This window comes from Octopus bimaculoides, chromosome 6, assembly GCF_046866305.1.
Source record: "Octopus bimaculoides isolate indiv1 chromosome 6, ASM4686630v1, whole genome shotgun sequence".
Taxonomy (NCBI): Eukaryota; Metazoa; Mollusca; class Cephalopoda; order Octopoda; family Octopodidae; genus Octopus; species Octopus bimaculoides.
In genome coordinates, this window is record NC_142933.1 from 1,217,527 (window position 1) to 1,242,577 (window position 25,051).

The 25,051-nt window shown below is 40.5% G+C and overlaps 1 protein-coding gene and 1 long non-coding RNA gene across 18 annotated transcripts in view; both read left to right on the plus strand.

Annotated features, from left to right (window-relative positions):
- Positions 1–4,047: 4,047 nt before the first annotated feature.
- LOC149134905 (uncharacterized) lies at positions 4,048–8,525 on the plus strand. The gene is made up of 2 exons (XR_016242149.1): positions 4,048–4,168; positions 5,467–8,525. It is a non-coding gene; the product is annotated as an uncharacterized LOC149134905 (long non-coding RNA).
- A 5,324-nt stretch (positions 8,526–13,849) lies between these two features.
- LOC106881599 (pecanex-like protein 1) overlaps positions 13,850–25,051 on the plus strand; it is a 104,410-nt gene continuing 93,208 nt past the window's right edge. For 13 of the 17 annotated variants that reach the window (XM_089353340.1, XM_089353346.1, XM_014932060.3 and 10 more), the window contains exon 1: positions 13,887–14,259. In XM_089353340.1, the coding sequence (XP_089209466.1) occupies positions 14,107–14,259 (153 nt within the window). In that variant the 5' untranslated portion in view covers positions 13,887–14,106. Of the gene's footprint in view, positions 14,260–25,051 lie in introns of all 17 variants that reach the window. The other 4 variants (XM_089353343.1, XM_089353342.1, XM_089353350.1 and 1 more) reach the window with 2 other exon arrangements.

Genomic DNA, 25,051 nt, shown 5'->3' on the forward strand with positions numbered 1-25,051 from the left:
CACCTGTGATTATTAAAACACCTGGTTATGTAAATGTGTCTCAGCATCAGCCTTGAGAAACTAATTAACAAATTACAGTTACAAGCCATTAATGAAACTGTGGAGATATGTAAAACATTTGAGAAGATCAGCCTGTAACAGGTACACGCACGCATATAGACATGTAGGTATGTATTCGTACAAATCAAATTATAGATACATATATGCAATAACACACACAAACATTACCGGGCGGATGTCTAAATTCCAATGGAGAAGCCGGTTCTTTTTCTAATAAGAAATTTGGAAAATAAAGACAAAAAGAAAAAAAAGAGAGAGAAAGAATAGGCAAGCACACACAGATTCATATTAAAGATTTGAAATGTATGATATAAAACAATATTAAACATTATACCTTTGTAAACAAAGGAATTTAACTATAAATCTGACAAGATACATTGTTTCTGGGCTCCGTATTAATTTTGCTCTAAAACTGGTGTTCAGTTTAAAGTAAATTTATATTTCTGACAGTCAAGGTGAGAAACAAGAAATTTGGTGAATTTAAACCAGGAAACTATCCCAAAGATGTGCACGTGTAGCTGTGTATTCATACATGTTTACACCACACATACCCCCACACACACACACATAATTTGTTAATAGTCTCCTTTGAAGTAGAAAAAAACTCCATGTAAGAGTAGTGAAGATATTTATAATTGTTTGAAGAAGTCTCGACAGACGAAATTTGAAGTTACAGTCTATCTCTTTAATATAGATAAAGTCAATTCTATACCCAGTATTGGATCCTCTCATGAGACAGTGTGGTTGAAACTGAAGCTAAAACATCGCAGAACAGCCATTTACTATCACAGAAGGTTGTTAAATTCACTTTAAAATTTAATCATCACTGAAAAGGCATCGGAATTTTCATCGTACAACTGCAACCTGGGCAATAACACAGTTCAATCACAGGTGCTTTTGGGTGTGAAATCCTGTCAGTGGCCAGGCCGCAGTTGTACGACGAAAAATTCTCCTCTCCTTCAATTATAATTAAATTTTAAAGTTAAATTAACAACCTTGTGTGTTATTAATTATTATTTCCTCTACGATGTTGCCGCCGAACCCCAACTACACACACACACACACACATATATATATATATATATATATATATATATATAATCGGCAGAAATTAGTGACTGATCTATTCTCTTCTTTGTATCACCAAGCCTATATATATATATATATATATATATATATATATATATATATATATATATATATATTAAAAAACTAAAGATAATATCTGCATCTGTACACACACAACAGGTCGGTACGTGTTGTTTCATTAAATGTCGGACTTGTACCATTATATAAATGACTTTAGGCCAATAATAGTTTGTTTACATTATTCATCAGATATATTCCTCTTAAATTTGGCAACTGAGATGTGTGGTAAACGATTCCTGTTTGAGCTGACCCTCACGTTCAACTAACTTACTGAAGCACCTGTCGTTGTCCATCCGATGTATCTTATTTTAACGACGAGGGACAGTTGCACACACACACACACACACATATATATATATATATATATATATATATATATATATATATATATATATATATATATCAAGGAATACATTGTATAATGTGTCTTTCCTTACTTAAGAGGCAAGGGCGTGATTCGAGGAACATTTGACAACTGTCTGAGCAGGTTGAGGCCACACATAGATGATAAAATCGACCGCGGAAAAGTGATTCTAGCGGGTTTTGAACTCAAAACGTACAGCCGTATTTAAATGCCGGAACGTATCTTGCCTGGAACTTTGTTTCCGATAACCAACACCCGCTTGGACTGTTGCAGTCTTATACGTACGTCTGGAAGTGTGTGTATATATATACATATAGGCACGCTTACACACATTCGCTTAAATAAAACATTTAAACACTGACAGACTCACACATCAGCAACGACTTCATTACACACACATATATATATATATATATATATATATAGAAAATACATGTATACACATACACACGTCGGTATCAACGTTTATATATATATACATATATTCTGTATTTATATATATATGACAAATGAGTAAGAGTGGGTGTATATATATATAGGACAGTGTACAGAAAAAAAAAACAGACTTACCAAGTTCCACATGAGATGTTATAGATCCATAGACAACTGTATATAGAGAAATATCTAGTTGTGTATACATACACACCTATGTCTGTCTGTGTGTCGCACTAATCACACCTACAGGTTCGGGGAGATGTTGGCGGTGTGAGTAACTTCCTTCTTTATCGTCTTTCCGAGCACCTCGCAATAATCTTTATATTTCTATTTTTTTCTTCTCCTCCACACCGGTCAAGTTAGGATGGCGAGATGACCACTGAATACCAAAGTAGTGGTCAGGGATGGCAGCAGCGGTTGTGAGATGGGGAATTCAGTAGGGTTTTTGGGGGTTTTTTCGTTTTTTTTTTCTTTTTGTTTTTGGAGGTCTGAAGACGTATGCTTGGGAAATACTGGTGGTATGGATAAGTTTAATGTTAGGTTGATTGTAGTAGTAAAGGAAGAGTTTTCCACAATAGCGATGGTCGTATGTTTTGCCTTTTTGTAGTGGTTGCTATCTGGTTAAATATTTAGCGAGTTCTCGGTGACGGTGGTGGTGGTGGTGGTGGTGGTGTTGCCTGTATTTGTTGTGGTTGGAGTGTTGATATATCAGTGGTTGTGTTATTTGAAGCAGTGTAGATGATAGACATTGTCATCATGAGATCAACCTAGTGATGGGTGGGAATGTGTCGTGTGACAGAGACAACTTCGCCTTTTGGTCAGTGACGGACAATAGAGAGAAGCGGTGTTTGCTTCCATGGACACGAGGAAGAAAAGAACGAGTGACCGAGTAATGATGATGGTGGCGGTGGTGGTCATGGAGAGATATAAGCAATAGTTTTATCACCGGTCTGATTAAGGTGGGTGTGTGTAGGTTCGACCCTGTTCTGCGATACTGACCGATCACTGATTTAACAGTTCGTTATCGGAAGAGAAGATAAGTTATATGCGCGCGTGTGTGTATATATTATATTTATACTCACACATCATATTGACAGACTGTTTGTATGAAGTCTGAAGATGTCCACAGAGAGATAAAAATATTGTATGTGTTTATATATATAGGAATGATAAACAGATATGTATATAACTGTCAGTAAAGTTTGATTCCTAATAAATATCTATTTATAGAGAGATAATTACATAGATTATACATAGAAATATCAGATAATTGGGAAGATAGACAAGTATTGTAATGAAGGGAAGAAGGACCAATAGCAAGTAGTATTCTATGATCAACGGATTGTTTAGCGCTAAATGTTGTTGTTGAGAGGCGAGAGAAAGTGAGAGGAGGAGGCTTTTCCTTCTGTTAGCATTCTCCGGTGACACGTCAACTTTTCTAGGCCTCTCTTCTCAATGATCGGCCTCTTTTCTTTCTTTAAATCCGTCACAATGATTTCCTTTGAACTTTCAGCTACAGTTTGGCAAAACTAGATAGGTTTTTCGGTCAGTGTTTCCCAGTCAACAGCCTGTTTCCACTCACAACTACTTCGACTGTCTGTCAAACAGACAAGGCTAGTCGCCATCTTGCAGTTGGACTTTGACCTTGAAATACAAACACCTCCCTTCCGAGGGGAGATAACTGCATACACTCTCACAAATTTCTTAAGATTTTTTGACTAAATATTATTATTCTTCATATTTTATAATTATGTAAATGATCATAATTAATAATCAGTATTAATTACTGTTATTGATGTTTAGAATAAAATAATGTAACGGGATGTTATTTGGTCACGTATAGTCAAGAACTAACGTACAATATTCTCACGAGAACTTATTTTTCAACAAGGGAAGTAACTAACGACATGTTGATATTAAATTGAGAAACTTTTTTCTGTCAGATTTTTAATACAAACACCTACACAAATATACTTTGTATAGATAGATATATATAACTTTGTATATATATATAATTTTTTAAATTTGTTTTGTTTCAGACGTTAAAGAATTATCCCAGATATTTGTGTATATATGGTGTAGTTCATTTTGGTGCAAAAATACTGGTTGTCAAGTTGATTCTTGAGAAAGTAATATGAAAGGAAACGTCTAAAGTTTGAGGTAAACAGAAAATTGGTATTATACAGTACTTCTAGTGAAGGTGAGATGGCTTAGGTTTCAATCTGTAGCTCCATGAACCAACTAATGCACTTCCACAAGGTTGCTTGATCTGCTAGAAATACCAACCAAATCTCAAATCTCACCCAAGGCTTTTAAAACCAGAATAGCCCATTAGATGATGTTTTAGATACTCTATGTCTGATAGGGGTGAGGGCCACTGTTCAAACAATTCTGATTATAAGGCTGACATGGGACTATTCTGAATGTCCAACTTGAGAGGCAATGGGCAGCAGAGAATGCTTCGTGTTGGAGATGGCAGAAGCATGTGGAAGAAAGGTTGGAACTGAGAATGATAAAAGAAATATGCCTCAGCCTGTGGTATAGCCAAAGAGTTGCTTGTGGAAGTTTGTCATGTCTATGCACCTATGTATTTGTGTATAGCCTTGGGGTTAGTAGCCTGTGCTCTTAACCACTATGCCCGTGGGCAAATGGCATAGTGGTTAAGAGCGCAGGCTACTAACCCCATCATTCCAGGCAGTAACCTGAATAATAATAAAAATAATAATAATATCGAAAAATACCTTCGGAATGAGAACCCAGGTTTGAAATTTCCCCAAGACACCTGATGAAGGCTGGAGGGTATATCAGCTGAAATGTTGTGTCGACAAGATGTGGACAAATATCCATCAAATGTAAATAATGTACATTATCATTGCTGGAGTTTGATATTCCTTTCCACACTCTCGCTACCACTTGTACCAAATTTACTCCACAACACACACATTACAATGCCTAAGGAAATAGCAATTGCATCAGATCCACTGCACCCTCACCATCATTTAACCCCTTATGCTGCCAGTCATCACTCCTTTCGCCTTGTGAGTTTTTTATAGACATCCATCACCCTCGTATCCTCCCCATCTTGACTATTCATCATTCAGAATCCACTAAACAATGTCCTTCTCTACTGGTCACCACCTCTCCCCTCATTATTGACATCCATCACACTCTCTTACAGCCAACCATTTCTATAGCTATCCGTTATTCTCTCTCCCATTATTTTTCACCATTATTTCTTCTTACTGTCTCCCCGTTATTACAGTATCTCTTCCATTACTCCCTCTAGCTCTGTCTCTTCTATCACAATGTCATTCCAATCATTTTATTTCTCCTAACATAACCTAATTATTTCTTGATACATTTCACCTTTGTGCATCACCTGCTCTTCTACCCATTCTACTGAATTCCCCAAATCAACAGTAATAACCTAGAGCAGTGTGAACCCTTTTGTTTTCCAGGGTACAAGACAACCTCCCTAATGTTGGTCCTATTATCAGTGTCAAAGGCGTGTGTTAAATCGACAAATACCTGGTAAAGAACTATGCAATATTCAATGCATTTCTCCTGGAGTTGACAAGCAGGAAAAAATCATGTCCATTGTACCACAACTTGATCTAAAACCACACTGACTCTCCGGGATGATAGAGGGGCATATCCATATTGTTAGCCGATTAAATAAAAGTTTTGCAAAAACCTTACCAACTATTTCAAGCAGGCTTATACCTCTGTAATTGCCACACTCAGATTTGAATCCTTTTCCTTTGAACAATGAAATTAAAATGACATCAACCCAATCCTGGGGAACAGGAGCACCCAACCAGATGTCTGATATTAGATGGTGGATCTTTTACCTTTTACCCCTGTGGAGGAGAATTTCAACAGGAATACCTTCAAGACCTGGTGCCTTCCCAGTATTGAATTCTTTGATTGTCTTTTTGATCTCATCTATAGTTGGATGTTCCAACATCTCATGATTGATATCCTTTTGGGGTGTGATATTTTCATCAATAACTGAAGGATTATAAAAGAGATCAGTGAAGTGCTCAGTCCACTGTTTCATGATACCCTCATGATCCTTGAAGAGAAAGCTGCTGTCTTTAGACTTGAGTGGTACCACAAATGAAGACCGAGGACCAAACACTTATCCAATCAAGTGATAGAACTATTTTTAGGTCTTTACTGTTATACGCTTTCTGGATTTTTTCAGAAATATCTGACCACCATTTGTCTGTCACTCTCTGAAACTGTTGACAGTTTCAGAGAGTGCAGCAATGTCAATGTTAGCCAACTCCTTGGCTATTATGCCAGTTCGCTGTTGAGGGTTACTTTGACCCTTCATAATCAAGAAGTGTCCTGACATTCCATACACCTACCCATAATCCATATTTCTTGCTTGCATGTTTTCTCTTTGTATTCCTCCTGCTCTGGTGAACAGCCATCAGCTGCAGGTTGCTGACCAGCTTGATGGTAGAACAGGTATTTGTTTGGGTCACCTTTTCAAGACCTTTCCCAAATTTCTGGGTGAGCAGTGCTACCCTAGAGAGGGCTGCTCAGACGCTCCCGACCTTGCCGAAGCATGCTGCTGTTCTTTCAACAATGCAGCGACGTTAGATGGGCCCTGAGCCACCCACATGCAGATTCGTGACTATGCATCCCCAGTCCATTAAGCCTGCACTTGTTGCCACTACTCCATTGCTGTGGGACTTGAAAAGATATCCATACATTTAAATATCAATGTCACACGATTGTACAACACGTATAGCACCCACTCCTCCCGCAAAATCTGATATCCATTGACAAGCCAAGGCAAGATGACTGGGTGATTATGGAGGTCACATGTTTTATTATCCTGGAGTTTAACCTCTTCAGTGGCTTTATATCAGAATGTCCTTCTCCCAGTCTTTGCCCAACCAAAGGCTAACTGCAAGACAGCATGAAGGATTTGAATTCATAGTTACCTTCTCCTAGACAGATTGTCTTCCCCATGGCTTTATTAAACCTAGGAGCTCCTTCTACCCCTTTAACTACATCCACAAATACACACAAATCAAATAAAATAAAAGAAAATACAAATATATATATATATAAAATACGTCAGGTCGTTTATGCTACTGGTACCATGTAACCCAGTACTACCTGTTGCATGGTCAGGTTGTTGGCGACTAAACTGGCTCCCCCACAAATTCCACTTGATGAGGAGGGTGTGTATTGGACACCCTGCAGGCCTAAAAACAAGACCTGTAAAAGGGTGGAAGAACTCTTAAGAGTCAACAGCCATCCAATTATGTACATATAATATTATGTACATATGTATATAGTTGTGATGTGTGTCCCAAGTGCATGTTTTGTGTGGTGAACTGTGGGTGAGCATTGGGTGTGTGAGTGTGTATATATATCATCATCATCATCATCATCGTTTAACGTCCGCTTTCCATGCTAGCATGGGTTGGACGATTTGACTGAGGACTGGTGAAACCGGATGGCAACACCAGGCTCCAGTCTAATTTGGCAGAGTTTCTACAGCTGGATGCCCTTCCTAACACCAACCACTCAGAGAGTGTAGTGGGTGCTTTTACGTGTCACCCGCGCGAAAACGGCCACGCTCGAAATGGTGTCTTTTATGTGCCACCCGCACAAGCCAGTCCAGGGGCACTGGCAACGATCTCACTCGAAAATCCTACGGGAGCCAGTCAGGCGGTACTGGCAACGGCCACGCTCAAAATGGTGCATCTCATGTGCCACCCGCACAAGAACCAGTCCAGGGGCACTGGCAACGATCTTACTTGGCTTGCCGGGTCTTCTCACGCACAGCACATTTCCAAAGGTCTCGGTCAGTAGTCATTGCCTCGGTGAGGCCCAATGTACGAAGGTCTTGCCTCACCACCTCAGCCCAGGTCTTCCTGGGCCTACCTCTTCCACGGGTTCCCTCAACTGTTAGGGTGTGGCACTTTTTCACGCAGCTATCCTCATCCATTCTCACCACATGTCCATACCAGCGCAATCGTCTCTCTTGCACACCACAACTGATGCTTCTAATGTTCAGCTTTTCTCTCAAGATACTTACACTCTGACGGGTATTCACATTGACATTACACATCCAACGGAGCATACTGGCTTCATTCCTTGCGAGCTTACGTATGTCCTCAGCAGTTACAGCCCATGTTTCACTGCCATGTAGCATGGCTGTTCGTATGCATGCGTCATACAGTCTGCCTTTTACTCTGAGTGAGAGTCCCTTTGTCGCCAGCAGGGGTAAGAGCTCTCTAAACTTTGCCCAGGCTATTCTTATTCTAGCAGCTACACTTTCAGCGCACCCACCCCCACTACTAACTTGGTCGCCCAGATAGCGGAAGCTATCGACTACCTCTAGTTTTTCACCCTGGAATGAGATAGAAGTTGTTTCCTGTTTGTTTACAGTCTTTATTGCACCTGAACATCTGCCACAAACAAAAACTAACTTGCTAGTTAACCTATATTTATTTACATTTTTAATTCTTGAATATATGTGTGTATATTGCAGGTACGTGTGTTTTGTTTTTTTTATCTTTGGGGGAACAGATATTTTATATATATAAAACATGGTCTGGTTTTCATATTTTTTATTATGGTATTTGATGGGTCTTCTTCTCAAGCACAGCACAATGCCAAAGTTCTTGGTCATTTGCCATTGCCTCCATGAGTAAAATGACTGACTTTTTCCTATTTGTACCTCCTAGAAGGCTCCAAGAAGCTGAATTTTTGGAATACGGATTTGACCAATCCACATGCAGCTTAAACATCATGGTTTGCCAGGCATACCGATATTAGTGGCATAGGTCCTATGTATATGTATCATCATCATCATCATCATCATCATTTAACGTCCGCTTTCCATGCTAGCATGGGTTGGACGATTTGACTGGGGACTGGCGAACCAGATGGCTACACCAGACTCCAATCTGATCTGGAAAAGTTTCTACAGCTGATCAGATTGGAGTCATCTGGTTCGCCAGTCCCCAGTCAAATCATCCAACCCATGCTAGCATGGAAAGCGGACGTTAAATGATGATGATGATGATGGTATATATATATATATGTGTGTGTGTGTGAGTGTGTGTGTGTGTGTGTGTGTGTGTGTGTGTGTGTGTGTGTGTGTGTGTATCTATGTATATATGTATGCACATGCCATGTACAGAGACGCTGTTAGTAAGGTGAGGGTTGGCAATGAGTACTGTGAAGAATTCCAGGTGGAGGTAGGAGTCCACCAAGGTTCTGTCCTCAGCCCCCTCCTATTTATCATAGTCCTCCAGGCTATAACAGAGGAATTCAAGACAGGATGCCCCTGGGAGCTCCTCTATGCTGATGACCTTGTACTAATTGCTGAGTCACTATCAGAACTAGAGGAAAAGTTTCAGGAGTGGAAGCAAGGACTAGAATCGAAGGGCCTAAGAGTGAACCTAGCTAAAACCAAAGTCTTAATTAGTAGGAAGGTAGACAAAACAGAAACCCTTTCAGGTAGATGGTCCTGCTCGATCTGTAGAAAAGGCATAGGTAGGAACTCTATAAGATGCACCCAGTGCAAGCTATGGACACATAAGAGGTGCAGCAATATCAAAGGAAGGTTAACTATGAAGTTAGTTTTTGTTTGTAGCAGATGTTCAGGAGCTATAAACACTGTAAATGTGCAGAAAATAACTTCTGCCACATTCCAGGGAGTAAAACTAGAAGTGGTTGATAGCTTCCCCTATCTAGGTGACCAAGTTAGTAGTGGAGGAGGGTGCGCTGAAAGTATAGCTGCTAGAATAAGAATAGCCTGGGCAAAGTTCAGAGAGCTCTTACCTCTGCTGGTGACAAAGGGCCTCTCACTCAGAGTAAAAGGCAGACTGTATGACGCATGTGTATGAACAGCCATGCTTCATGGCAGTGAAACACGGACTGTAACTGCTGAGGACATGCGTAGGCTCACAAGGAATGAAGCTAGTATGCTCTGATGGATGTGTAATGTCAGTGTGCATACTAGACAGAGTGTAAGTACCTTGAGAGAAAAGTTGAACCTAAGAAGCATCAGCTGTGGTGTGCAAGAGAGACGATTGCGCTGGTATGGGCATGTGGCAAGAATGGATGAGGATAGCTGTGTGAAAAAGTGCCACACCCTAGCAGTTGAGGGAACCTGTGGAAGAGGTAGGCCCAGGAAGACCTGGGATGAGGTGGTGAGGCACGACCTTCGAACATTGGGCCTCACCGAGGCAATGACTTCTGACTGAGATCTTTGGAAATATGTTGTGCGTGAGAAGACCCGGCAAGCCAAGTGAGACTTAAATCGAAGGCCTCTGCCAAGATGCGTACCTTCCTACGTTGGACACTAAACTCTGCTTGCGATGACCTGTTGAGGCAAGTGAAATCAAACTAATTTCGACGGATGGCCCCCATGCCAATGTTGTCTCCCTCACTGGACACAGAAACTCGGCTTGCGAAGACCTGTTGAGGCAAGCGAAAGCAAAATTGTGATGGCACCTGTGCCCTGGCACTTGTGCCGGTGGCACGTGTAAGGACACTCGAGCGAGATCGTTGCCAGTGCCGCTGGACTGGCTCCCGTGTAGGTGGCACGTAAAAGACACAATTTTGAGCGTGGCCATTGCCAGTACCGCCTGACTGGCCTTCGTGCTGGTGGCACATAAAAAGCACCCACTACACTCACGCAGTGGTTGGTGTTAGGAAGGGCATCCAGCTGTAGAAACTCTGCCAGATCAGACTGGCATGTAGAGAGCACTCACTACACTCTCGGAGTGTAGAAGGGCATCCAGCCATAGAAACCTTGCTAAATCAGATCAGAACCTGGTGCAGCCCCCCCCCCCCCCCCCGCAACCCACCAGTTTTCAGTCAAACTGCCCAACCCATGCCAGCATGGAAAGCAGACGTTAAATGATGATGATGATGATGATGATGATTCATTCAACTAAAATCTTTCATGGCAATGCCCCAGCAAGGCTGCATCTCATAACTGAAACAAGTAAAGACACATAAGACAAATGTAAAGTTAGGGATATAGGGTGCAGAAAAAGGGAAAAGAACAACAGGAGCCAATGCGAAACATTCTTACAATTTCTGGTGAAGTGTGGGAGACAACTCTGGATATATTTTAATCTTATTTTGAACTCCTCAGTCAAACTATTTATCATCAGAAACAATATTTATCATTCATTAATATAGGTTGATTTTTTTCCCACTCATCAACATCACCTCCACTACTATCATCATCATCATCATCATCATCACTATCATCATATTTGTTTGACATGCTGGTATGGGTTGGATGGTTTGACAAAATCTGATTGGTACATGGACTGCATCATACTCCAGTGTTTACGCATTACTTTATATGTGGTATGTTCTGGATTTTTTCCATTTAATTCTATGAAGTCGTTTTTTTAGAAGTAATACATTTCTAAATCTCTCAGAGAGATTTATGCAGTAGTGATACGATGAATTAGTTGTATGCTGTCAACTTAATGTGACAGTCCCATGAAGGGAATAATACTACTGTTGGGAATAATATTACAGGTCATGCTACTCCAGACTGATGATGAGCAAAGACTCAGAAACATGTCTCATGTCCTTTGCACATCAAGGGAACAATCACTAGCTACTTTGGAGACAAAGACCTGGAATAAGAAATCATAAAGACTACACATTTCCTTCTACTTCCGACGATGAAGAATGAAATCAGACTCCCGACAAAACCCAATTATCAGATTTCATGGGCGTTTTCAATGTGACAAACACAGTCAAAATAAATCCTTATAGGAGTTGACCTTGAGGCAAGTCCAAGGGTATAGTGATCAGAAAAGGTAAAATGACAATCAAGTTGAAGCTTTAAGGGCAGAGAGGGCCTTTTCTACCGAGGGAGGTGAATCCAATTCAACACTCCGGAAAGTGATTTGATATTATACTCACCTCTTCTAGACCACCAGGGGCTGGAATGGAGATAACAGACCTCCAATGAAATCATTTGTTCTCAACAATATGTTTATCCTCCTGGCTGCTTATCAATAGTTATAAAAACAAGAATTTCGTAAGCAAAAGGGAGTTACTGAGAGCGACCATCAGTAAGTGTGAATGTCATTGCACTTTCTTCACTCCATTCTTAAACATTAAACACTTCCTTCATATATTTATATACATATACATTACATTTATATATTACCTTTAATAAATTAGCCTTCATAAAGTTCACCTTTAACATTCCACGACGAGTCAGAGTACTTTCTCTCCAACCTCTGGAAACCTATCTCGCCAACCTCCAGCAATCTTCTTTCTCCAGCTGACAGTTTTTTGCACTTTTTTTGTACGGAAAATACACCTTTTGTGGCAGTTATAACGAAATTGCTTTTTTATATCAGAGTAATAAGGCGTTTCAATAGAACATCTTTACACCCGGGAATTACCAGGTACACCATCTAGTATATATATATATATATATATATATATATATATATATATATATATATATATATATATATATATATATACATGAAATTGTCTATCCTTCTATCAATCAATCTATCTATGCGTGTGTACGTATTTGTGTTTGTTTACACCAGTATAAATTGGTGTAAATACTTCGCCGTGTTTTAAGACTAGAAAAGGTAGATAACTCGGTAAACGGGACATAATTCTTGTACGTCTTAACTATTTGTCAGATTTAGTTTAATAAAATGAGTCCATTGAAGGTGATGCTGGTAGTGGAAGTGATAGCAGACGATAATTGTTAACGAGAAGGTTTCCTTTTAACTTTCGTTTTGCGCAGTACTGCACAGCGGTTCGCCCTCGGATGGTTTCAATATTATACTAGTTTATAAAACGGCGAGCGGGCAGATTCGTTAGCACACCGAAAAATGCTTAGCGTCGTTTCTTCCAACTTTACATTCTGAGTTCAAATTCCGCCGGGGTTGACTTTGCCTTTCATCCTTTCGGGGTTGATAAAGTAAGTACCAGTTGACTCACCCCTGCCCCCAAATCGCTGGCATTGTGCCACAAATTTCCACCTTTTCTGGAGAATGAGATGCTGTGAATGCTCTCTCATACCCTTACAACGCAATACAGTGATATATATAATATATATAAATATATATATATATATATATATATATATATATATATATATATAGAGAGAGAGAGAGATAGATAGATAGATAGATAGAGAGAGAGAGAGAGAGAGAGAGAGAGAGAGAGAGAGAGAGAGAGAGAGAGAGAGAGAAACTACCCTAGCACCTGACTGGTACAGTTTATTCATTAACCCCGAAAGAGTGAAAGAGAAAAGAGGAGAAGAAAAAGACGAGTTAAAAAAGAAATCGGAGCTGAAGAGTTAGAAAGTGGAGGAAAAAAGAATGATAATAATGAGAAACAGCAAAAAAAAAATAAATAAGAAGAGAAAAAGAGAAGCACAGAAAAAGAAGAAAAAGGGTGAGAGGGAAAGAATTAAAAGAAGACGAGGGAGTAGTAATTGATAATGATAGGAATGATGGTGACGAAGACTAATTGAGAGAGGAAAAACGTAAAGAGGAGAAATGTGATGATATGAAAGACGCGAATTGTATTCGATTAGACTCGGCTAAATCCGGTAAATTCCGTCATCATCCAATCGCTCTACTACTTCACTCTCTTTTTCTCTCACTTCATTCTCCCTCTCTGTATATTTCATTTACTCTCTTTATGTTTTTATTTTTACCTTCCTCTTTTCCTCTCTATATTTTCCTTAATCTATTTTCTCTCTCTCTCTATTCCTCCTATTTTCTCGCTCTTCCTTTCTTTTTTTTCTTCCCCTCTCTTTTGCCTTTCTCTTTCTCTTCTCTCCCCTCTGTCGCTTTGCCTTTCTCTTTCTCTCAACGATCAGTCTCACGAGATCTTACGAGATTTGCATCTGAGAAAGATGGTTTCCGTTCTGTCCTGTCAGGACGAAGTGTCGGCTGTGATTGTAGCAGTTGTTTCTCGTCTCGATGATCTCCTGGAAGAACGGCTATGAACCAGAGTGGTGAACTAAATACCCTACCAGACAATTGTGTGTTGTTGAAGACTGCAAGAGACAGAGAGAAAGAGAGAAGTAGGAGGTTGTGGTCGAGATGGGATCGCATACTTTGGACATCCTTCGACAAGGAATATTGCCTTCGTTCACGGGAGGCTGGTACTATGACGCCAACCAGAGTACATTCTCCAACATATTCCACCTCTATCTATGGTTGTTTCTATTGGCCTTTCCTCTAACCTTGTACCTGGTAAGTAAATAGACACCCACACATTTTACTCGATCACCATTGCTTTGATAATAATAATAATAATTGCTTCTGATGGAGGCAGAAGGCCCGAAATATTTGTAGGGAGGTGGATAATCGATTAGATCGACCTCAGTATTTGACTGGTACTATGTTTTGTAATTATTTTATCGCCCTCGGAAGGATGAAAGGCGATGTTGACCTCGACACGTAATAACGAGGGAATTTCTGATTGCTTGACCTGCTGGAAATAGCAGCCAAGTGTCTCTCAAATGAATGCCTTTAAAGAGTCACTTTGGACAGTGTAATCCCAATCGACAATCGTTCTAGATGAAACTCCTTTGAAATATAAGGTTTGGTTGTTTCATCAGAGCTGACGGGGCTAAATGATGATGGTGATGGCTTCTAACAGAATCATTAAGAGGGGAGAAGAAGGAGTGAGTGGATTAAACGGACTCAGTATTTGACTGGTATTTAATTTATACTGACTGAAGAGAGGAGAATGGAAAGCAAGTCCACTACAACAAGTACTATGAATGTAACGTGTAGGTGTTGGTCGATTGATTTCGACCGCAATAAATTACTGGTATTCGTTGATACACGGAATGGGGTGGAGCGCTTAGGGGGAAGTCGATTATGGTGATATTTGTAATCAGATCTGCTTAAGTAGAAATAAAGCTATAATGTAATTAGTCTCAGCATTCTGACTGAGACTACGTGGTCGTATGACTAGCTAGAAAAGGTAGGCAAACTTCTGTCGAGTCACACCCGACTGCCTTGGAAACGATGACACATCCGATAATGTTGATCCGGGTAGATTATGTCGTTTGGTCATTCTGTTTGATCATGGCCATTTTGGGTCCAAAGGCTTGGGTTTTAATGACATAGGACAAGGGATTGTGCTGTGTCGTGACACTGAATCACGAAGGACTGTAACCGGATATTTACCCGGACATCCAATAATAATGATAATAATAATAATAGTCATTTTATTTGTCACTGCTCTGAAGTTTGTATGCGGAAGGGTGGTGTTGTCGAGCGAATGGAATCGCCTCTGTTTTAGTAGTACTTCTATGATTAAATTTGTACTGGATAGAGTATCAGGATTTGAACTCATATCTGCGGGGTACTGAGAATGGAATAGTCCGGTGTACTGTCTGTATCATCAGAACATCGTCATCACCCCTACTACAACATATACAAATATCAAGCAGGGGAAAACTATACGATCTGTCTCCTAGAAATAACAGCTAAATCATCCTCCAGTCAAATCCCAACTTGTTAAACAAAAAAGGGAAAGAAAAAACAAAAACAACTTCATGGTTGTTATGCTTTTGATCATGTCTTGATCAGGGTTGACCTGCGGCTAAAAAACATATATTAGGCAATGCCTTCTGCGATCCGCTTTCGGTTTTGGCTTGAAATCCTTTCTGTTAGTAAACTTAGCAAGATATATATATATATATATATATATATCTTATAGTAATAATGATGATTATAGTGATAACAAGCCTGCTGTTGCGCCCACGCCACATCTCCATATTTGTTGAAGACTTGGGCCCAATTACAACTAATTACAACTATGTCGGATTTGTGTGTTTGAGAGAGTATCGGGAACCTCTTTCGATCAGGTTGTAACGACGATCTCAGTTAGTACGGCAAATGTTCAGTTCGAATTGTTGTATATAATAATAATAATAATATATGTATGTGTGTATAATGGATGTTGTATGTTACTCATAAAAGGGGGAGGAAAGAGCGAGGTCCATTGCTCCTTTTTGTAGTAAATAATACTCGTGTTGAAGCTCATAGACTAAAAATATATTTTAAAAAACATTATCAAATTTCACACTTAGACACAAGCATACATTTATACGCACATTATATATATATATATATATATATATATACACACACACACACACACACATATATGAATGTGTATAAGTATATATGGTAAATATATATGTGTATATATACACGTATATCTGTGTGTTTTTTTCTGTGGATTGTGTCCTTGTATATACAAATATTTCTATACACACTGAGTCATCTGTGTTGTCATTGAAATATATATTAAATATAAAAAATGGCAGCCGATAATTATGCATTCTTTATCATACTGGATATATATATATATATATATATAAAGCCAGGGTCAACGATATTTTGCCTGGGTGTATATGTTTACAGAGCGATAGATGTGGAATGAAACCTCGCTTCATTTTTTCCTTTATCGCCCCAAATTTACTACACATTTTTGCCTTCTCTATTGATATTATATTACACACGTGTGCATAATAAACGTCTTGAGGGTACGTTGTAGAGATGTGTAACTTATCTGACATAGTTGTGTGTTATTGTAATAATTTACACCGTAGAATATATATGGTGTATTATATTATTTCAACAGCATGTTGTAACGAGACAGCCATTGTATAAACGTACTGAAGAGGAGAATGGGTAACACGATATCATCATTAGAACTGATGTTGTTAAGCTCCATGTCAGCGTTGAACAGGCAGACTTGTGATCACCCCCCCCCTCCCTTTTTTCTTTCTTTTTAAGCTTACGTTATCCAATGTCTTCCTTTTAAAGGCATGTTAAATGTAATTCCAGGGAGATTTGGCTGTTATTTCTAGCAGGAGAACGACCACATACAGGCTTCTTCATTGGGTCGTTTTTTTTTTCCTTGTTAATTGTAGTAATGTGCTATGAAGGAGATTTGGTTGCTATTTCTAGAATCTTGATTGACTACTTTGGTTCATTCTCATTTTATGTTAGTCATGGCAAAAGGGTCAGTGTTATGACCTTTTCAACCCAGCCCCATCTGATAGGTGAGAGTAAGGTAGTTGAGGAAGTCTAATCTGAAGGTCAATGTATCTGCAAGACTCCATCCAATTCTAGTGATTGACACTGAGTGAACTCTGTCAAAGGCACTCAAGGATCCTGTGGTTATTATCATCATCATAACTTTCACTTTTCCATGCTTGCATGAGTCAGATTTTCTATGGCCAGCTTCCCTTCCCGTTGTCTGCCCTCATCTATTTCCAAGCAAGTTAATATTTCCCCCAAAGCCAGACATGTTTCTGCAGAATATTGGAAATGAATAACACCGCTTATTGGACAGTGACACTCAGTTACAATTGTCATGTGATGTCAAGAGATGGAGGAGGAGGAAACACATACACCTATATGACTGGTTTCTTTCGGTTTCTGTCGACCAAATCTATTCATAAGGCTTTCATCAGCCCAGAGCTATAGTAGAAGACGTTTTCCCAAGGTACCATGCAGTGGGCTTGAACCTGTAAACATAATTGGGAAGTAGGCTTCTCAACCACACAGCCACACTTATGCCTGTGGTGTGTTTAGGTATTTTATAGCATGGAATATTATGTTGTCATTAGTACAAAACTTGGCTGTGAATTATCTAGAAGATGACAGCCCTTAGGGAGTTGATTTCAGTTCCTACTTCTCTAATATCTCTTGTAACATTGATGTGCAGTTTGAGGAAGTGGTTACACAATATGCTTAATGAGAGGTTAGTGCACTGGGTAGTGTTGTAGGAAAGTGGTGGTGGGGGTTACACAATATACTTTGTGGCATGTAAAAGCACCCACTACACTCTCGGAGTGGTTGGCGTTAGGAAGGGCATCCAGCTGTAGAAACTCTGTCAGATCAGATTGGAGCCTGGTGCAGCCATCTGGTTCATCAGTCCTCAGTCAAATCGTCCAACCCATGCTAGCATGGAAAGCGGACATTAAACGATGATGATGATGATGTGTGTGTGTGTGTTTCTATTGTCTATGTGTGTGTGTATTTGCTTCAATTTTCTCTATGTGTGTGTGTGTGTATGTGTTTCTATTTTCTATATGTGTGTGTGTATTTGCTTCTATTTATTGAGGCAGGTTTTTTTTAAGGCTGGCTGTCCTTTCTGCCACCACCCTTCCCCTTTTTTCCAGAAAGGTAATATTTTGCCATGGCCAGACATGTTTTCACAGAACATTGGAAATGATTGACATTCATTTACAATAATTCTTGCTATGTCACCACAAGAGTGCATACATGCACACATACTGATATCTCCCATCAACTGCACTCCACTCTTGTTCATCACTCAATACATTTGTCTCTATTCATATTTCTTCCCTCAAACTCTTATGAAACCACCCCTTCCCCACTTCCTTTAGGTACCCCATCACTACCATCTTTATCTTCTCTCCTGCTACTACTACTCATCCTTATATAGTGTTGGGTAACCATGTATCTCCTCTTCCATGGCAAGACACCTGTGCTTCTCCCCCTATCCTATTTTAGCCTCTCAGCACCTGGCATAAAGCCACTTTCCCCTCCTTAATACTTCCCCTGGATGGATGGGTTTTTTCCTTTCCCTGTTCTTTTTCTGTCTTCAACCTACTTGGTGAGCTCACAACTGCTGGTGGTATAAATAAAAGCATCCTGTACATATTTTGTGATGGCTGGCATTAGGAAGGGCATCCAGCTGTAGAAAAGGTGTCAAAGCTAACATTGGAGTTCTTTTTTTGTACCTGGGGCTTGCCAGATCATTTTAAACCATTGATCCCATGCCAGCATGGAAAGCAAATATTAAAGGGATCGGGGGACCCTGTCAAAGGCTTTCTCCATGTCAACGAAAGCCAGGTACAGAGGTTTATCCTTGGCTAGGTATTTCTCCTGCAGCTGTCTTACCAGAAATATAGCATCGGCGGTGCTCCAGCATGGCCGCAGTCAAATGACTGAAACAAGTAAAAGAGTAAAAGAGAGAGACCCCGAAAGGATGAAAGGCAAAGCCGACCTCGGTGGAATTTGAACTCAGAACGTAAACAGACAAAATACCGCTAAGCATTTCGCCTGGCATTCTAACGTTTCTGCCAGCTCACCACCTTCATATATATATTGACATTTGATATCCGTTTTCCAAGCTCGCATGAGTTGGATGGTTTGACAGGTTCCAGCGACCCTCAGGGCTTTGTTGAGCTCCATTGTCACCTTTGGTGTGGTTTCTATGGTTGGATGCCTTTCCTAATGGCAGCCATCTCACAGTGTGTGTGTACTGGGCCCTATTTTCTGCCACTGAAACTAGTGAGGCCACCAAGTTAACTTGGAGAAGAGCATTGAAAGGAAGAAAACCCCTCAACTAGGTGTGAGAGGAGTATTTGGGAGGGGCAGGTAGCTTTATGCGAGGTGGTATGATAGACAAATGCAGGTATCTTGCTAGAAAGGTGTCACTTCACATATAAGGGTTGGTGGGAGTAAATATGAAGATGATAATGAGGGGATGTCAAGGTAAATCCTTAAGGAGCAGGTGGGTGAGCATAAGAGAAATTATAGACAGTGGATTAGGAGGAGGAAGGAATGGTTGGCAGCTTTTATAAGAGTGTAAGGGGAGAGTAACAGATGGTTAGCGATGGGAGTAGTAGTAAATGTAGTGAGTGATGAACAAAGGTGGAAGTGCTGCAGTTGATGGGAAATGAATAATGGGTAAGGTGGGAGAGATGTAAGTTGTCTAGGGATGATAGATGGGGAAGCTGAGGGATGATGTAGAGGTAGAGGTAACTGAAGGCACAGGAAGGAGGTGGCTAGTGAAAATAGTGTGGGAGGGATGCTAATGAGGGAAGGACGTGGTTCCATGAGGAAGAGAAGGTCATTTGTAGCACAAAGAATGGGTGGTGTAATATCTACAGAGGAGTGATAGTGGAAAGGAGGTTGGGGAGATGATGTGCGGACAGAATAAGCATAGACAAAATGGTTTTAGAACCTTATTTTTCTGTGGTGGACGAGTCTTTTCGAACTGCCAACCACTCCGAGAGTGTAGTGGGTGCTTTTTACGTGCCACTGGCATGGGAGCAAGTCAGGGGGCACTGGCATCAGCCACATACAGATGGTGCTTTTTACATACCACCAGCATGGGAGCCGGTCAGGGGGCACTGACATTGGCCACGTTTGGATGGTGCTTTTTAAGTGCCATCAGCGCAGGAGCTAGTCAGGTGGGCCTGGCATCGACCATGTTTGGATGGTGCTTTTTACATGCCACTGGTACAGGAGCCTGTCAGGGCACAGGCATCGATCACATTCGGATGATGCATTTTACGTGCCACCGGAATGGGAGCCAGTCAGGTAACACTGGCCACAGCTGCGATTTTGATTTTACTTGACTCAACAGGTCTTCTCAAGCATACCATATCGTCTGATGCATCAAGGGTACTATTAAATGGGGTGGACATGCAATCCTGGCATCGGCCATGGCTGAAATCTCACTTTAGTTGCTGGGTCTTCTCAAGCACAGCAGATCTCCAAAGGTCACGGTCTCTTGTCATTGTCTCTGTGATGCCCAGCATTCAAAGGTCATGCTTCACCACCTCATCCCGTGTCTTCCTGGATCTACCTCTTCCACGGGTTCCTTCCGCAGTTAGTGTGGCACTTCCTCGCACAGCTATCCTCATTCATATGTAATACATGACCATACCAGTGCAGTCGTCTCTCTTGCACACCACATCTGATGCTTTTTATTCCCAACTTTTCTCTCAGGGCGCTTACACTCTGTTGTGTATGCACACTGACATTACACATCCAGCAGATCATACTACCTTCATTTCTTTCAATCCAACACCTGTCCTCAGCAGTCACACCCCATGTTTCACTGCCATGTAGCATGGCAGTTTGCGCACATGCATCATACAGTCTACCTTTTGTCCTGAGTGAGAGGCCCTTGGTTTCCAGCAGAGGTCGGAGCTCCCTAAACTTTGCCCAGCCTATTCGTATTCTAGCCACTTCACTCTCAGCACATCCACCCCACTACAGACTTGGTCGCTTAGAAAGCAGAAGCTATTAACTACTTCTAGTTTTTCCCCCTGGCATGTGATAGAATCTGTTTTCTGTACATCTTCAGTGTTTATTGCCCCTACGCTTCTGCCACACACAAAAACTATCTTCCTGGTTAACTCTCCTAGCTGAAAGTTCTTTGTCTTACTGGCAGGGCTGTGGAGTCGGAGTTGGAAACAATTAAGGGGTAGCTGGAGTCAGAATCAGAGTTAGTAAAATAGGCCACAATCACTTGATTACATAGAGGAGTCGGAGGTGCTGATAGTAGAAGAGTTGAAGTTTTTTGTTTCGACTCCACAGCCTTGCTTACAGGTGCCAATACCACATAAAATGCACTCATGTTGGTGCCACATAAAAGCGCTTGTGCCAGTGCCACGTTAAAATTATATGTACTAATATCATGTATTCTCCTCCAAAATGGAGATGGGTACCATCACTTCCATGTGGTACATTTGAACAATTGTGAAGAATTCTTGACTGAAACCATTGGTTTCCTTGTTAACCTACAAATAGGGTATAAGCAGATATATGTATATATATATATATATATATATATATATATATAATGTATGTATGTATAAGGATTTACTTTATGTAATGAGATAAAAAAACCAAGGGTGTGTATATTTTAGAAGATTTATAAATAGGTCTTACAGCTGTTTTCAGGATATTTATTATATCCCTTCATCGGAGACGGTATGAGAGGATATTCACATGCTGATATATGACTTGCGTTGGACCTCTTATTCGCATAATCACCGAACCTGGAGCTTAACTATGCTCTATCCATAGCACTTACTCAGCATTACTTGAAACCTCTGGGTCTAATTGACACCACTATCGCTCATAACCTGTATATATATATATATATATATATATATATATATATATATATATATATATATATATATATAGGTGTAGGAGTGGCTGTGTGGTAAGTAGCTTGCTTACCAACCACATCCTTCCGGGTTTAGTCCCACTGTATGGCACCTTAAGCAACTGTCTTCTACTAAAGGCAGTGCTCCAGCATGGCCGCAGTCAAATGACTGAAACAAGTAAAAGAATAAAAGAATATATATATGTGTGTGCGTGTTGGCTTGCTTCGTAACCATGTAATTTGGTGGGTGGGCATTGCACAGCCTGGCACCTAGGCTAGTGTTTTATCCAGCATAGCCCTGGCTTGAATAAGTGTGTAGATTTGGTCAGTAGAAATTCAAAAAGGCCAGTTGTGTATGTGGGAGTTCCTGTGTTAATGTCTTGTTGTCCATTTGCAGTTTTCTGTGATATCATGTGTGACTATTCTGTTGTTCATGCTGAAAAGACTAAGGCAAATATTACCTTGCCTGGAAGGTGGTAAGAGTTCCTGATTGGATCAGTATCCAGCCGTAGAAAATCTGCTTCAACAGATTTTGTCTGACCTCTGCAAGTGTGAAGTAGGCATTAAAATAATCTTTGCTCCCCCCTACTTGCATAGGCATCACAGTGAAAGAGAGGAAGGCTGGTTTCCCCTCTCCCTTCCCATTCCTTATCACTTGTACCACTCTAAAGCTGTCCACTTCAATGGCTGATCCCTCTGTTTAGTCTGCTTCAGGTACACCTCTCTCTCCCACGTATTCTCCTCATTAACAACCTCTCATAATATCATTTTCATGTCTATTATTTTTGCCACCAGAAATGACAAGTGGCATTATTTTGCGGTCTTCATCCATTGGGCTATATGCTGTGCTTGAGAAGACCTGTTAACCCCTGCGTTATCAACCCGGCTGAAACCGGCTCTGGCTCTGAGTACAAATGTCTTGTTTTCATAAGTTTTGCATTAAAATCTTCCACCAAACCTTAGTCACAATTTATGTTCCTAACACTCACTTAATGATAACTAAGTTATTTTACTAAATTCTTTGTTATATTCAGAGTTAATTGAAAGAAACACAGAGCATCTCAACAGAAATACAGTAACGAAATGGTTAAGTCAAATGAAATCATTGTTGTGGCTGATGCCCAGTACTGCTTGACTGGCACCTGTGCTGGTGGCATGTAAAAGGCACCATTCAAGCGTGGTCGTTGCCAGTGCCACCTGACTGGCTCCCATGCTGGTGGCATGTAAAAAGCACCCACTACACTCTTGGAGTGGTTGGCATTAGGAAGGGCATCCAGCTGTAGAAACCTTGCTAGGTCGGAATGGAGCCTGGTGCAGCCTCCTGACTTGCCAGTCCTCAGTCAAACTGTCCAGCCCATGCCAGCATGGAAAGAGGATGTTAAACGATGATGATGATGTGTGTGTGTGTATATATATATATATTTATATTGATATAGATTCTTTATCACACCAACACCTGTTGTCAAGTAGTGGTGGGGGACAAATACAAACACACACATAACCACACACATTTATATATATACATATACAATGGGCTTCTTTAAGTTTCTATCTGCTAAATCCGTTGACAAGGCTTTGGTCAGCCTTGAAGCTGTAGAAGACACTTGCCCAAGGTGTCACAAAGTGGATCTGAACCTGGAAGCAAATGTCTTATCACACAGAGCCATGCATAGAAAGATTTTCTTTAAACGTTATTATTTTAAGAAAATCTTACAAAAGCAGAGTGACACGAGCCTTTTGGATTGAAGTTTACATATTGTGTGTGTGTGTCTGTGTGTGTGTAAGCACTTTTGTTCAATTCTTCAAACATGTTTATCCCATAACAAGTGTTTTACACACACAATATGAAAACTTAATTCCAACAGGTTTGTGTCATACTCTTTCTTCTAAGATTCTTTTGAGAAAATATTGTGACTGTATCAAGTAATATTTACAAGACATTTTAATGTGTGTGCGTGTGTCTACTTACACTCGTGTATGAGGATACATGTATGTATACATACATACACAGTTGAGTGTACATATATGCATGTGTGTATATGTATATATGCATATACATACATGTCTACATATATATACACGCACAACCAAATGCATGTGTTGTGGGAGGTTACATATTGCAATTAAAACCCCCTGAGGTGGTTGGTTAAACTGTGTCAATAATGTATGTGTGGGGGGTGGGGTGGAGTATTAAGGTGGGCCCCAGGGGCACTTGTTGTGCCTGTCATGTAAGCTACCAACATAATAAGCTGAAGTATCATATTTTAGGAACAATACATTTCCCCAACTCCACGTACACCGACATAACCAGTAAGAATTATCTATTAAGCTTCATTGTACAAGCCATGCAGGGTCTGTTATTACTTTGGTTAAAATTCCTTCATTATCTGCCCTCCACCCCCTACTTAACTCCCCCACCTGTTTGTCTAGTATCCGTCCCCTATTCTCCCCCTCATGTGGTTTTGCTTTTCTTGTTCTCCATCTCCCCATCCCATGCACTTCGCTGTCCCCTCTCCCTTGCTTATTCCTCTCTCTTCCTTCAAATGTCTGCTCAAGCTTTTACGGGAGTGGGAGCTGTAACTAATTCCTACTGCCATAACTTGACTAACATCTACATGCACTCAGACAACACACACACACACACACACACACACACACACATGCATGATTCATATGTACATACACATCACATACATTTATACATATTGACAAGCACTCACATGCAGTAAACTTTCATATGTAAGCATGTATCTGTGTGTATGCATATATGTATATATATATATATATATATATATATAATCATCATCTTCATCGTTTAACGTCCATTTCCCATGCTGGCATGGGCTGGACGCTTTGACTGGGGTCTGGGAAGCCAGGAAGCTGCACCAGGCTCCAATCTGATCTGGCAGAGTTTCTACAGCTGGATGCCCTTCCTAACGCCAACCACTCCGAGAGTGTAGTGGGTGCTTTTATGTGCCACTGGCATGGAAGCCAGTCAATGTGGTACTGGCATATATATGTGGAAGCAGAATGGCCTAGTGGTTAGGGCATTGGACTCACGGTCATAGGACCACGGTT